Raw genomic sequence first — 15220 nt, 5'->3', positions numbered from 1 at the left:
GAGACCTTCGCCTCTCTTTCGGATGGGGAGAAGAAAAATTGTGTGTGATTTAGTATATTGGGGACCATAACCATGTTGTGTCTCTTTATATAGGGTTCCCATAATTCCCTGTGGTATCTACTCAATTGGCCCATTCCTTAATGGGCTTAACAAAATTAGATCACATAATTTCAGCCCATTTCATTAATAATAAAAAATATAATTGCATAATAAATATGTTACCCAAATTAGAATAGGAAATGTTAATTTCCTAACAACTTTCTGTATGGATTTAACTGGAAATTTCCAGGAGGGATAAGGAACGAGGATTTTATCATGGAGGAATCCTTTGACTTTAACGGTGCACAGAATAGTTGCTCTCATTCTCGTCCCTGTTAAGCTTAGTTTATAGTTGCTTGATAGGATGATCAAGGAAGAGATGAATGCAATACTTTTCTGTTGAAGGTTTGAGATTTACTCAGCACGTTTGACCGGTCAAAGCTTGCATCTCAATACACATCCTTGATATCATATTGGAGTAACCCTACTTTACAGGACTCACTGCAATCAAGACTGTTTTACGTGACTGACTTAACCAACCTGTTTATTATAGAGTTTGCATAATTACTTTCTAATAATGTATTTATCATTGGGAATTTTGTTGTACTACCTACTTTTTAAAAATAATAATACAAATAAGCAATTTTTCAACTTAATATTATAAATAGCCAACTTTGACCAATCAACTACACATGTGTAATGTTAAAAGTGCTATGCAAACTTTGATCGACTACGTGGTGCCACATCATCACCCGAAGATTCTAATGACACGTCTCACGTGTCATGTAATCCTTGAATGTCACATCATCCTACCACGTCATTGAATAAAAGTTTTAAAAAATATGAAAATTTTAAAAATATTTTAAAGAAATTTTAAATAAAATATTTAATTTTTTTTAAATACTTGTAAAAAATATAAATAATTTTAAGAGTTAAATTAGATTTTTAAACTCTAAAATAATTTTTTCAATAAAATATATTTTAAATCGATAATAAAAAGGTGTTAAATAGGTAAGAATAATTTTTTAATTAATTAATATGCGAATTTTATATTTTGTTATTATACAAAAGAAGGTAAAAAATTTGTACCAACAAATAAGAATTTTAAAAACTAAATTATTTTTTCATAAATATCGATTAAATTAAATAATATCTTAAAGTAAAATAATTACATTAAGGTATTAAGGTATCAAGTAAAATAAAGTATTAATTACATTAAAAAATATTTTTAAAATAATTAATGAATAAAATTTATTTTTTATTATATTAAAGTGAAGGTAATAAAGTAAAATGTGTAAGATATCTTTTAAAACCAAAAATAAATGTTTTGTAAAATATATTTTAAAATTTTTATACGATCTTAAAGTGAAGGAGTCGACCCATGTGTAGAAATCCAAATATTTAATCTTTCAAGCTCAGATCTAGGAGTTGTAGTTCTCCAAAATTTGTAAGTTACCTACTATTTTATACATTAAAAATTTTTAGAAATTTTGTATCAATTTTTTATAAATGACAAATCATCATTTTCAGCCATAACAATTATTTATTACATGTTGTGGAGTTTTCTATTTAACTAAATTAAAATCAACCCAAATGAACTAAAACTTCTGCCACAATGAACTTCAAGCTTCCTAAGCGAAGGCACACGTTTGGGGAGTTTGTGTCTCCAAAGCTGAAAAGGAAGTCAAGTTTGATAGTTTCTTCACTAAGCTAAGTATTTAAATGCTTGTTCTTTTAAACTTTTGTTTGAATAATTAGAGGTCTAGTTCCTAAACGTGTGCGAAAAGATCATATTTGATTCAACATTTTTCTTCTTTAGTGCTTGTTTGATTGACTTCTACTTAGAATCGGGTTTGTGGCCCTTTATTTGAGGATTTTATTTTCAAATCTTATTATACATTCTAGCATGTAGCTAAAGGGACACACTAGCCTAAACCATTAAAGTGATTTCTAGCAGCTCACTAAGTTACACAATACCTTATGCCTTACACAACACCGAATATAACTTCTCGACTTTTACTGCTTAGCAACAACGACTTTTCTCAACAATTTGAGTAGGGAAAGTCTTACCAACTCAAGGTTTGACCCAATTGCAAAGATTACTTGCTTACAATGTAGCCTGGTATAAATTGCCCCTAAAAAGGTGGATCTTAACAATCAAAGCACTAACCAATATGTAAACTAATTCATATCTACCTAATGTAATCAATAACTTAAAAATAGTCCTTAATCACTTGATTTAAAAATATAGTCATCTTAAAATAATCTCCAATGACTTGATCTCGGGTGAAGATGAAGCAAGAAGGCATCTGGATCTTCGACTTTGATGTGCCTTCAAGAAGAGCGACAATGTCAATATGCCTTTCTGCCAGAGAGCGAGAGATCTTGATCAGATCTCTAGGTTATTCACCAAATAATTCCCTTTTGTTTTTTTCATATAACTTTGCTTTCATTTACAAAGTATTTATAGCATAATACATGAAGAGTAATTCATGGAGAAAGGTTGTTTCCTCATGGACGATTTGTGGCAGATTGATTTCTGCTATTTGAAGACTCAAGCCACCATAAACTGATAGTTGAGTTCACGCCAACAATAATTACTAGTCACAACTGGTTTGGATTGATGTGCTCACTCGACTTCATGGCTTGTTCACGAATCTCTCAGCTGAGCTTGATTCTTTCTATGTGTACATCATAGAAGATCCGAAAAGATCAAACCCAGAACAAGAAACATTCAGCCTGGTAGGGAAACCCCAAACCATTCTTGTGAAAAGTTTCCAATAACGGGAACTCAAATCTCAATTTTATGTTCGTTTCTTCAAAGAAGAGTAGTTTTCTAAGAAGGAAATCTGTTCAAGCCAAGTGTAGAATTGATCAAAATAACATCACATATCTTACTAAGCTTACTCAAATAACATATAACAACAGATAGATTTTATTCATCTAAACATATATTCTCAAATCTCAACAGATTAAAAGCAAATGATAGTCTTTTCAACTGAAACTTGTTTAATCCGAACAATATTTCTAGTTTCATGTTTTTTTTCTGTTCATCCCACTACCTAACTGTAAATCTTAACAGGAACGAGCCTCAGAGGAGTCTTTCTCTGCACCGTTATGCCATAATATTCCTCCATGCTGAAGTCCTCCTTCCTCGTCCCATCAGGCAATTCCCAGTCAAAGCTGTAGAGAAGATTTGCCAGAGCAAGCTCCACTGTCCTCAAACCGAAATTCACCCCCGGACAGCCTCTGCGACCTGCGCCGAACGGTAAAAGCTGGAACTCGGGTCCTCTGTAGTCGATATCCACGTTCTTGAACCTTTCTGGCATGAATTCTTCTGGGTTCTCCCAGGAATCGGGATCCAAAGAGACGGCTAACACGTTGACGATTACTGTGGTTTTTGGGAAGATGTCGTAGCCATTAATTTGACAGTGCTGCTGGTTTTCTCTGGGGATCAGAAAAGGCCCTGGCGGGTGCAGTCTCAGCGTCTCCTTCACGATGAAGTGAAAGTACTCGAGGTGGGGGAGATGGGTTTCTTCCACCTTCCCTTTGGATCCGACGACTCTGCGGATTTCCTCCTGCACTTTCTTCATGGCGGAGGGTTTTCTCATCAGTTCTGCCATCGCCCACACCACTGTAGTACTGCTTGTATCCGTCCCACCAACCAGAAGATTCTGAAAAGATTGGTGAATTAAATCTCAGAAAACATGGAACTGGTTCAAGAGTTTGTACGGGAACATGATCAGAATTTAATTTTACCATGAGAAGTCCCTTGACATGATCTCTGGTAAGATTGTGTTCATTCAAGATCCTCAGCAACACATCGACTAAATCTTCATGGTCTGGTTTGGCTCTGTTGGGATCAAGGTGGTCGTTGATGACTTTCTCGTAGAAATAATCCATGTCAACAAAGTTCTTCTGCAGCCGACCTCGAAGTCCAGTGACTGCATCAATCCACCCCAGCCAGGGCAGCACATCTGAAACATAGAACTCACCTACAAGCGTCAGAGTCTCATGTAAAGCTCGGTAAAATCTCCTCTGCTCCTCTTCGTCTTCCCATCTGAAGCTCTCACCAAAAATAGCTCTAGAGATCAAATCATTCGTGAAAATCTTCACTATTTCAGTCAAATTCACAGATTTTACCGAAGAAGAAGATTCAGATATGGAACTTATCATTCTGCCGACAAGTTCATCCCACAGAAACCGGAAGAACTGTATTTTTTTCACACTGAAAAGTTCGAAGAGACAGACCTTTCGCAGTTCCCTCCAGTCACGGCCGTACGGTGTAAAGGCCATGTCGTGGAGATTGTAGGCTAGTCTCTTCTGAGATAAAACCACAGATCTGTCGCAGAATTTGAGGTCATGGGACTTCATAACCTCTCTGGCCATGCGAGCAGATGAAGCTACTACAGCGTGAACTTGGCCGAGCTTGAGATGTATGAGTGGCCCATGTTTTTTGGAGAGCAACCAAAGAGAGCGGTGCGGAAGGTTTTTGGAAAGCTGGTGAAGATTTCCGATTAATGGAAGCTGGTTTGGACCTGGTGGGTGCTTGCCTCTTTTTGTTCTGTTACTGAACATACGGAACCGAAGCACGAGAAGAAGGCCAACCAGTAGCAGAAAAGGCAGCCATGAAAACTGGTTGAATAGAACCATTGGTTAAGTCCCAAACGAGGAAGGAAGAAATAATTATTAGAGGAGCTACTCTTCTTCTTTTTCTCGAATTGGGTATTTAAATGATCCTTCAATCGACTGTTCAAACTGGTTAGGTCTTCTGATATATAGATCAAAACCAGAGATTTATGAAAAAAAAAAAATCTTGTTGAGAATCATGTGTAAAATTGTCTTTCAACTTGTATGCATGAATCAGAGAGAGCTTACTTGACAACCATAACAACGATTTTGATCAGTTAGGAGGAATCGAATCTTTATTTTATACTAGTAAAGAAATCAATTGTTCCTTTCCTATTTTTGTACTTTCCGTTTTTGCTCTTAAGGATAAGGTTTTGCGTTAATTCAGGAGTAGAAAGATTTTGTGCTTACCAGTTTTAGGATGATCTTGTATCCAACTCCAATATAGTAGTAAAGTGTTAGTAAGCAAGCCTTCAAAATTTATTCAAAATTTATTTTTTTAAATATATATATATATATTCACGTGAAGGAGCCGGTTTACAAGCGAGGAAGAGTGTCTGAGGCTTACCCAACGATTTTAACGATTTACGATCACTTCGTCGTGAAGGAGACGCTGAGATCGCACCCACCGAGCCATTCCTGATCGCTCGAGAAGCCATGCAGCACTGTCAAATTGAAGGCTACGACATCTTTCCCAAAAACCAGAGTGATCGTAAATGGATTAGCAATTGATTTGGATCCAGAGTCCTAGGAGAACCCAGATGAGCTCCTGCCTGAGAATTTTGAGAACGTGGACATCGATTACAGAGGCAAGAATTTCAAGCTCATAACATTGGTGCAGGTCGAACGAGTTGTCCTCGCATGAATTTCGGAATGATCCTCGTAGAGCTTGCTCTGGGAAACCTCTGTTGAAATCCGTAATAGTAAATTCTAATCCAGAATTTACAACATGCTAGAATAGTAGGATTGAAATCATACCTGAATCCATTATGTGAATTTCGTCTTCTGATGCGGAATTTATGTGACGAACGATAAGAACGGATATTGATGTTGTGATCTTCCTCAACTAAATCGCCTTATTCCTCAATGGGACCTTCGTCTCTCTTCCGGATGGGGAGAAGAAAAACTGTATGTGATTTAGTATATTGGGGACCATAACCTTGTTGTGTCTCTTTATATAGGGTTCCCATAATTCCCTATGATATCTTCTCAATTGGCCCATATTCATGGCCCATATCTATGACCCATTCCTTAATGGGCTTAACAAAATTAGATCACTTAATTTTAGCCCATTCCATTAATAATAGAAAATATAATTGCATAATAAAGACGTTACCCAAATTAGAATAGGAAATGTTAATTTCCTAACAATCTCCGACATGGGTTACATATCATTCCTGAAACAATTATATCACAATTCTTTAAGCACGCATCTGTATACTATTAATAATGGAACCATCGTATATATTAATAATGGAACCACCGCGACTTTCATCACATTACATTCTTGACTAAACTACGATGATCACCATACTAATACACTCAATGACATAGATCAAATATGGATGAGTAGCATGGAAATTACATGCAATGTGATCTCAAACCTGCCTATTTCCAACTGGTCCTTCTTTAGTCTTTAGTGAGATTTTTCCATAGTCCTTAATCCAATGTGAACATTGCACATAGAAAAACACAAGGAAGTTCATAAATAAAATAATAAAAAATTAATTTTATTAAAAAAATCAAATAACTCAATGTCTAAAGCAAACATATAGTACAAAAATGACTCCCACTAAACCAAGGTATCCTCAGAAATAACGCTCGTATGAGCAGTGTGCTCATGAAAGACCTTAGGCAGTAAACCCTTGGTTAATGGGTTTACTAGCATAGAGTCTATCCCTATATGTTCTATAGAAATCTACTTATTCTGAACTCTTTCCTTAACAACTAGAAACTTGATGTCAATAAACTTTGACTTAGTCGAACTCCTGTTGTTGTTGGAATAAAGTACCACCGAGTTATTGTCACAGTAAATCTTTAATGGCCTGTCAATGCTATCTACCACTCGCATCCCAGTGACAAAGTTTCGCAACCATATTCCGTGGTTGAATGCCACAAAATAAGCGATGAACTCCACAACCATGGTTAAAGAAGCTATGAGAGTCTGCTTAGCAGACTTCCATGAGATAACTCCTTCACCCAACATAAAGATGTAGCCTGATGTGGAGCGTCTGCTATCTTGGCATCCGGAAAAGTTAGAGTCAGAGAACCCAATGATCTCTAAACTGTTTGATCTCCGATAAGTAAGCATGTAGTCTTTTGTTCTCCTCAAATAACGCATCACGTGTTTGGCTGCCTTCCAATGTTGCATGCCTAGATTACTCAAATACCTGCCCAGAATTCCTACTATAAATGCTATGTCGGGACGAGTACAAACTTGAGCATACATTATACTCCCTACTACTGATGCATAGGGAATTTTTTGTATATCTGTTCTTTCAAGATCATTTTTAGGGCACTATTTGAGACTAAACTTGTCTCATTTAACGACGGGTGTGTCTCCTGGTTTACTATCTTTCATGTTGAATATACTCAATACCTTATCAATATAGCTATTTTGTGACAACCTAAGGATACCTTGAGAACGATCTCTAAGTATCTGTATACCTAATACAAAAGAGGCATCACCAAGATCTTTCATCTCAAATTTCTACGTCAGAAATTTCTTGGTTTCGTGCAGTAAGCCTATATCGCTACAAGCGAGTAGAATATCATCGACATATAATATCAGGAAGATGTATTTACTCCTACTGAACTTATGATATACACAGTCATCAACAACATTCGCCTCAAAACCGTACGAGGTTATGACTTGATGGAACTTGTGATACCATTGACAGGAAGCCTGTTTGAGACCATAGATGGATTTCTTCAATTTACAGACCATAGACGTTGGATCACCAGATACAAAGTTTTCTGGTTGTACCATATAAATCGTTTCATCAATGTCTCCATTGAGAAACACAGTTTTGACATCCATCTGATGTAGCTCTAGATCTAAATGAGCCACTAGTGTCATTATTGTTCTAAAAGAGTCTTTCGAAGATACCGGAGAGAAAGTCTCTTTATATTCTATGCCTTCCCTTTGAGTAAAGCCTTTAGCGACTAGACGGGCTTCATATCTCTCGACATTGCCCTTTGAATCCCTCTTGGTTTTAAATATCCATTTACAACCAATGGGCTTCTTACCTTTAGGCAACTCGATGAGATCCCAAACGTCATTGTCTTTCATTGACTTTATCTCATCCTTCATGGCATTAATCCACTTTTGAGAGTTAGAACTGCGTAAGGCTTGACATAAGTTAATCGGGTCATCTTCTGTCAATCCGACGCCATCCTCATGTTCTTGGAAAAATATGATATAATCATCTGGAATCGCATTTCTCCTCTCCCTAGTGGATCTTCTTAATGATACTTCTTGAGGTTGTTGAGTTTGTACTAAAGGTGGTGCAAGAGGAAGAATCTCATTGTTGTTTTGATCTGGAACAATGTCAGGAATAGGAGCCTGAACATTGTCCTCTAGTGCCTGAACTGTGTCTTGAACAGCAATAGGTATGAAGACCTGATCACTATCAATAACAGATTCTTCTTCAAAGACAACATTCTTTATGTTTTCTTCCCCTTCAAACTCAATATCCTCAAGGAATCACATTTCCCAATTCAAAGAAGGATCGTGATCTGGGATCGTAAAACTTATAACCTCGAGATCGTTCAGCGTAACCAACGAAATAACAGCTAACCGTCCTTGAGTCCAGTTTTCTTTCATGTGGCCTATAAGGTCGCGCCTCAGCTGGACAACCCCAAATGTGCAAGTGCCTAATGCTAGGCTTCTTGCCTGTCCAAAGTTCATAGGGGGTTTTGGCAACTGCTTTGCTCGGTACCTTGTTAAGGATGTACATTACGGTCTTGAGAGCTTCTCCCCAATGTGACTCTGGCAAAAAGGAATGACTGATCATACTCCTTACTATATCCCTAAGAGTTCCTTTTCGTCGCTCTGCAACACCGTTCATGTTGGGTTTGCCCGACATGGTGTATTGCGGAACAATTCCACACTCTTTAAGGAAAATCACGAAGGGTCCTGGACGTTGTTTTCCTGATCCATCATACCGTCCGTAGTATTCACCACCACGGTCGGATTTGATAGCCTTGATTTTCTTTCCAAGTTGAAGTTCAACTTTAGCTTTGAAAGACTTGAAGACGTCCAAAGATTGTGACTTATCATGTATTAAATATAGGTAACTAAATCTAGAGTAATCGTCTATGAACGTAATGAAGTACTGTTGGCCATTCCATGAAGCTGTAGGGAATGGACCACAAATATTTGTATGTATAAGTTCTAAGACATCTTTAGCTCTTTCGGCACCTAATTTTTTAACATTTGTTTGTTTCCCCTTGATGCAGTCAACACAAACTTGGAAGTTTGTTGTATCTAGGCATTCAAGAATTCCATCCGACACAAGCCTTTGAATTCTCTGTTTTGAGATGTGTCCTAAACGTTTGTGCCATAATGTGGCGGAATTCTCACTGAATTTTCGCTTTGTACCACGTGAACTTATTTGCAATATTTCTCTGTAGGAACTAACAATATCAAACATATATAGATTATCAATTAAAGGACCGTAACCAACAAAATTTGAATTTTGGTAGAGACTAACTTTATTATTTCCAAAATAACAAGAAAAACTTGCCGGTGCAAAAAATGTTTCAAATAAATCTAAATAAAATCCAGTGGTTAATTGTAATCTGGAAGTTCCTATAGCCTCTACTGCAACTTTATTGCCGTCGCCCACAAAGATGAATTTTTCAGCATCACTTGGCAGTCGGCTCCATAGGCAACCCTGCAAAGACATACTAATGTGAGTGGTAGCACCAGAATCCACCCACCAAGTGTCTTTAGGTACAGAAGCTAAATTAACTTCAGAACAAACTAAAGTCAGAGGCATACCCTTCTTTACACGCCAGGCCACGTACTTGGGACAATCCTTCTTCATATGTCCCAACTTCTTACAGAAGAAGTAGGTAAACTCCTTAGCTTGCTTCTTCTGTTTCTTAGTCTGAGAAGAACCTACCATAATATCCTTACCTCTCTTCTTCTTCTTGTGCTAAGAGGTTGAGGCCAAGTGATCACTTTCAGTCTTATCCCGTTGCTGCCTCTCTTCCTCTTGCACACAGTGAGATATAAGCTCATTTAGGAACCATTTGTCCTTCTGAGTGTTATAACTCACTTTGAATTGGCCAAAGTGTGCAGGAAGAGAGATCAGAACCAAGTGCACGAGCAAGTCCTCAGACAACTCTGACTTAAGTGACTTGAGTTTTGATGCGAGATGAGACATTTCCATGATGTACTCTCTTATGTTCCCTTTGCCTTTATACTTCATCGAAACTAGTTTAGCCAAAAGGCAACTCGCCTCCGATTTTTAATTCTTGGCAAAATATTGTTCAGTTGCTTCTAAGAATTTCTTGGCCCTCTTGCTCTCTGTCATAGAGTCCCGAAACTCCTCCGGAATGGAGCGTTTCATGATCATCAAACACATTCGGTTAGAGCGTTCCCACTTCTCAATTTTAACCTCATTGAGGTTATCAGGAGTAGAAATGGGTGGCTCTGCCCGAAGTGCAAGATCCAAATCCATACAACCGAGGACAATTTCCACGATATCTTTCTAGGCCTTAAAATTCGTCTCGCTTAACATTGGAATGCTGCTTATTTGAGCAGTAACATTTGTAGCAGTATCAACAGAAACTGTATAAAGAACAAAATAAACAAGCATACTCACATTAACTAGCATGTCATATAAAAAAAATAAGACAAGTAAAAAATAAAATCCAAATTGGGGACCCATCTCAAGATACCTAGTACAACATTAATTCCTAGTCTTTGGACAGAGAAATTAATTGTAAGTGGTACTCTCAGTGCAATGATCAAATACTGACAATCAGTTCTGTCAAACAATAGCCTTTCTTTGGACCGACTATTGTTCACATGAAAAGTATTTATAATTGTCACACATTTATCATCACAGGTACGTTGTTGATTTGGCCAAATTGTGTCTTCCTTTGGGCCAAACACAATTTGCATAAATAACTCCGTACAAACATCTATGTCTTTCTAGTCAAATTATTCTACACTACAGAGGTTACTTTGGCAACATCTAGCTTCAAACAATTTGATTGAAAATATTAGACCAACTAAACAAAATATATATGTATATATATATATATATATGTTTTATTCAGTTGCCCAACACTACGGCACCGCCCCATTGGCGCCATGACGTTGGCCTGTATTTTCGTGGAGCTGCAATGAATATTCTGTAATGTAATATATATAAACAAAATATTTAGTCAAATATAACAAATAAATATGAGCAGCCTTATTGGGCATATGCGCCAAACGCAAGAGTCAGCTCGGTCGAGCCAGCTTAGCCCGAGTCGACCGGATCTGTAGCAATCGGTTCGTGTTGACTCACCCGAGTCAATCTCGTTAGGTAAATCTTACAAACTAGGAGTAGTTTTTTTTTTTATGGTGACGATGTAGTTTGTCCAACGGACATAGCAGCGCGCCCATTGCTTTGAACGGACACACGCCCACTGCAGTGAACCGGTACTGCAGTTGCCCAACGGGCATGGTAGCGCTCCCGATGGAGTCAATGGGCGCTACTAAAGCCCAACGACGAAGATTGCCCTCCTGATAGGCACTTCTACCGCCCAAGGGCCACAACAGCACTCCCAACGGGTGCTGCTGTCGCCCAACGAGCATGGCAGCACACCCAACGGGCAATGCTAGTGCCCAACGGCACGGCAGCGCTCCCGACGGGACCTGTTGTGGCCCAACGACAAGATAGTGCTCTCGACGGGCGCTGCTGTCACCCAATCTTCCTCCGTCGCCCATTCCCTTTCGACGACGGAAAAAATGATCCCAACGGGCGCTGCAGCGTGCCCAGGCGTCCTTCGTCGCCTCCCCCTTTCCTGCCGAACGTCGTTGCAGCGTCGGCTTCTTCCGTCTCCCCCTTCTCCACACGCAGAGAGATTGGGGGGGGGGGGGGGGGGGTTCCGTCGCCCTCTCTGCCACGCGCAGATAGACGGTGGGGGGTGGCTTCCATCGGTGGCCGTATCAGAGTCGCTACAGCGTGTCCCAGCGGATGGTGCAGCACGATCCTCCACCCGACGGCGACGCCGACGAACTCACAACCCAAGACAAATTCCGTGGAGAAAATAAAAATTTCTGCACTCAACGGAATTAATCTAGAAATCCTAATAATCTAACAGACTGCTCTGATACCACTTGTTGAAATCCGTAATAGTAAATTCTAATCCAAAATTTACAACATACTAGAATATTAGGATTGAAAACATACTTGAATCCATTCCTTGAATTTCGTCTTTTGATGCGGAATTTATGTGATGAACGATAAGAACGGATATTGATGTTGTGGTCTTCCTCAACTAAATCGCCTTATTCCTTAATGAGACCTTTGTCTCTCTTTCGGATGGGGAGAAGAAAAACTGTGTGTGATTTAGTATATCGGGGACCATAACCATGTTGTCTCTTTATATAGGGTTCCCATAATTCCCTATGGTATCTACTCAATTGGCCCATATTCATGGCCCATTCATTAATGGGTTTAACAAAATTAGATCACTTAATTTTAGCCCATTCCATTAATAATAGAAAATATAATTACATAATAAATATGTTACCCAAATTAGAATAGGAAATGTTAATTTCCTAACAACCTTCTGTATGGATTTAACTGAAAATTTCCAGGAGGGATGAGGAAGGAGGATTTTATCATGAAGGAATCCTTTGGCTTTAATGGTGCACAAAATAGTTGCTCTCATTCTTATCCCTGTTAAGCTTAATTTATAGTTGCTTGATAGGATGATCAAGGAAGAGATGAATGCAGTAATTTTCTGTTGAAGGTTTGAGATTTACTCAGCACATTTGACCAGTCAAAGCTTGCATCTCAATACACATCCTTGATATCATATTGGAGTAAACCTACTTTACATGACTCACTGCAATCAAGACTGTTTTACGTGACTCACTTCACCAACCTGTTTATTATAGAGTTTGCATAATTACTTTCTAATAATGCCATTTATTATTGGGAATTTTGCTGTACTACCCACTTTTTAAAAATAATAATACAAATAAACATTTTTCAACTTAATATCATAAATACCTAACTTTGACCAGTCAACTACACACGTGTAATGTTAAAAGTGACATGTAAACTTTGATCGATTATGTGGTGCCACATCATCACCCGAAGATTCTAACGACACGTCTCACCCATCATGTAATCCTTGAATGTCACATCATCCTACCACGTCATTGAATAAAAGTTTTAAAAAATATGAAACTTTTAAAAATATTTTAAAGAAAATTTAAATTAAATATTTAAAATTTTTAAATACTTTTTAAAAAATATTAATATTTTTAAGAGTTAAATTATATTTTTAAACTCTAAAATAATTTTTTCAATAAAAAATATTTTAAATCGATAATAAAAAAGTGTTAAATAGGTAAGAATAATTTTTTAATTAATTAATATACGAATTTTATATTTTGTTATTATAAAAAAGAAGGTAAAAATTATGTACCAACAAATAAGAATTTTAAAAACTAAATTAGTTTTTCTAAATATTTTATAAAATTAAATAATATCTTAAAGTAAAATAATTACATTAAGGTATTAAGGTATCAAGTAAAATAAAGTATTAATTACATTAAAAATATTTTTAAAATAATTAATAATTAAATTTCATTTTTTTATTATATTAAAGTGAAGGTAATGAAATAAAATGTGTAAGATATTTTTTAAAACAAAAAATAAATGTTTTATAAAATATATTTTAAAATTTTTATACAATCTTAAAGTGGAGTGGACCCATGTGTAGAAATCCCAATATTTAATCTTTCAAGCTCAGATCTAGGAGTTGTAGTTCTCCAAAATTTGTAAGTTACCAACTATTTTATACATTAAAAAATTTTAAACATATTTTTTTAGAATTTTTGGATGAATTTTTGGTATATTTTTTATAAATGACAAAACATCATTTTCAGCCATAACAATTATTTATTAAATGTTGTGGAGTTTTCTATTTAACTAAATTAAACTCAACCCAAATGAACTAAAACTTCAGCCACAATGAACTTCAAGCTTCCTAAGCGAGGGCACAAGGTTGGGGAGTTTGTGTCTCCAAAGTTGAAAAGGAAGTCGAGTTTGATAGTTTTCTTCACTAAGCTAAGTATTTAAATGCTTGTTCTTTTAAACTTTTGTTTTAATAATTAGAGGTCTAATTCCTAAACGTGTGCGAAAAGATCATATTTGATTCAACATTTTTCTTCTTTAGTGCATGTTTGATTGACTTCTACTTAGAGTCGGGTTTGTAGCCCTTTGTTTGAGGATTTTATTTTCAAATCTTATTATACTTTCTAGCATGTAGCTAAAGGGACACACTATTTCTAGCAGCTCACTAAGTTACACAATACCTTATGCCTTACACAACACCGAGTATAACTTCCCGACTTTTACTGCTTAGCAACAACGACTTTTCTCAACAATTTGAGTAAGGAAAGTCTTACCTACTCAAGGTTTGACCCAATTGCAAAGATTACTTGCTTACAATATAGCCTGGTATAAATTGCCCCTAAAAAGGTGGATCTTAACAATCAAAGCACTAACCAATATGTAAACTAATTCATATCTACCTAATGTAATCAATAACTTAAAAATAGTCCTTAATCACTTGATTTAAAAATATAGTCATCTTAAAATAATCTCCAATGACTTGATCTCGGGTGAAGATGAAGCAGGAAGGCATATGGATCTTCGGCTTTGATGTGCCTTCAAGAAGAGCGACAATGTCGATATGCCTTTCTGCCAGAGAGCGAGAGATCTTGATCAGATCTCTGGTTATTCACCAAAGAATTTCCTTTTGTTTTTTTCATATCACTTTGCTTTCATTTACAAAGTATTTATAGCATAATACATGAAGAGTAATTCATGGAGAAAGGTTGTTTCCTCGTGGACGATTTGTGGAAGAAGGAAACCGTTCCTTGATTTCTTCTATTTGAAGACTCTAGCCACCATAAACTGATAGTTGAGTTCACGCCAACAATAATTACTAGTCACAACTGGTTTGGATTGATGTGCTCACTCGACTTTATGGCTTGTTCACGAATCTCTCAGCTGAGCTTGATTCTTTCTATGTGCACATCATAGAAGATCCGAAAAGAACAAACCCAGAACAAGAAACATTCAGTCTGGTAGGGACACCCCAAACCATTCTTGTGAAAAGTTTCCAATAACGGAACTCAAATCTCAATTTTATGTTCGTTTCTTCAAAGAAGAGTAGTTTACTAAGAAGGAAATCTGTTCAAGCCAAGTGTAGAATTGATCAAAATAACATCACATATCTTACTAAGCTTACTCAAATAACATATAACAATAGATAGATTTTATTCATCTAAACATATATTCTCAAA

The 15220-nt window shown here is 36.7% G+C and overlaps 1 protein-coding gene across 1 annotated transcript; it reads right to left on the bottom strand.

The window, feature by feature from the left end:
• Positions 1-3101: 3101 nt before the first annotated feature.
• Positions 3102-4428, bottom strand: LOC137949521 (cytochrome P450 71A1-like). The gene is made up of 2 exons (XM_068795587.1): positions 3799-4428; positions 3102-3713 (listed from the first exon to the last, which is right to left on the bottom strand). The coding sequence occupies exons 1-2, from the start codon at positions 4426-4428 to the stop codon at positions 3102-3104; spliced, it is 1242 nt and encodes a 413-aa protein (XP_068651688.1).
• Positions 4429-15220: the final 10792 nt, after the last annotated feature.

The sequence above is a fragment of the Aristolochia californica genome, unplaced genomic scaffold, assembly GCF_029961685.1.
Source record: "Aristolochia californica isolate CCGP_79_NKW_82.1479 unplaced genomic scaffold, dmAriCali1.0.hap1 SCAF_1, whole genome shotgun sequence".
Taxonomy (NCBI): domain Eukaryota; kingdom Viridiplantae; phylum Streptophyta; class Magnoliopsida; order Piperales; family Aristolochiaceae; genus Aristolochia; species Aristolochia californica.
This window is presented reverse-complemented; position numbering and strand designations above follow the sequence as displayed.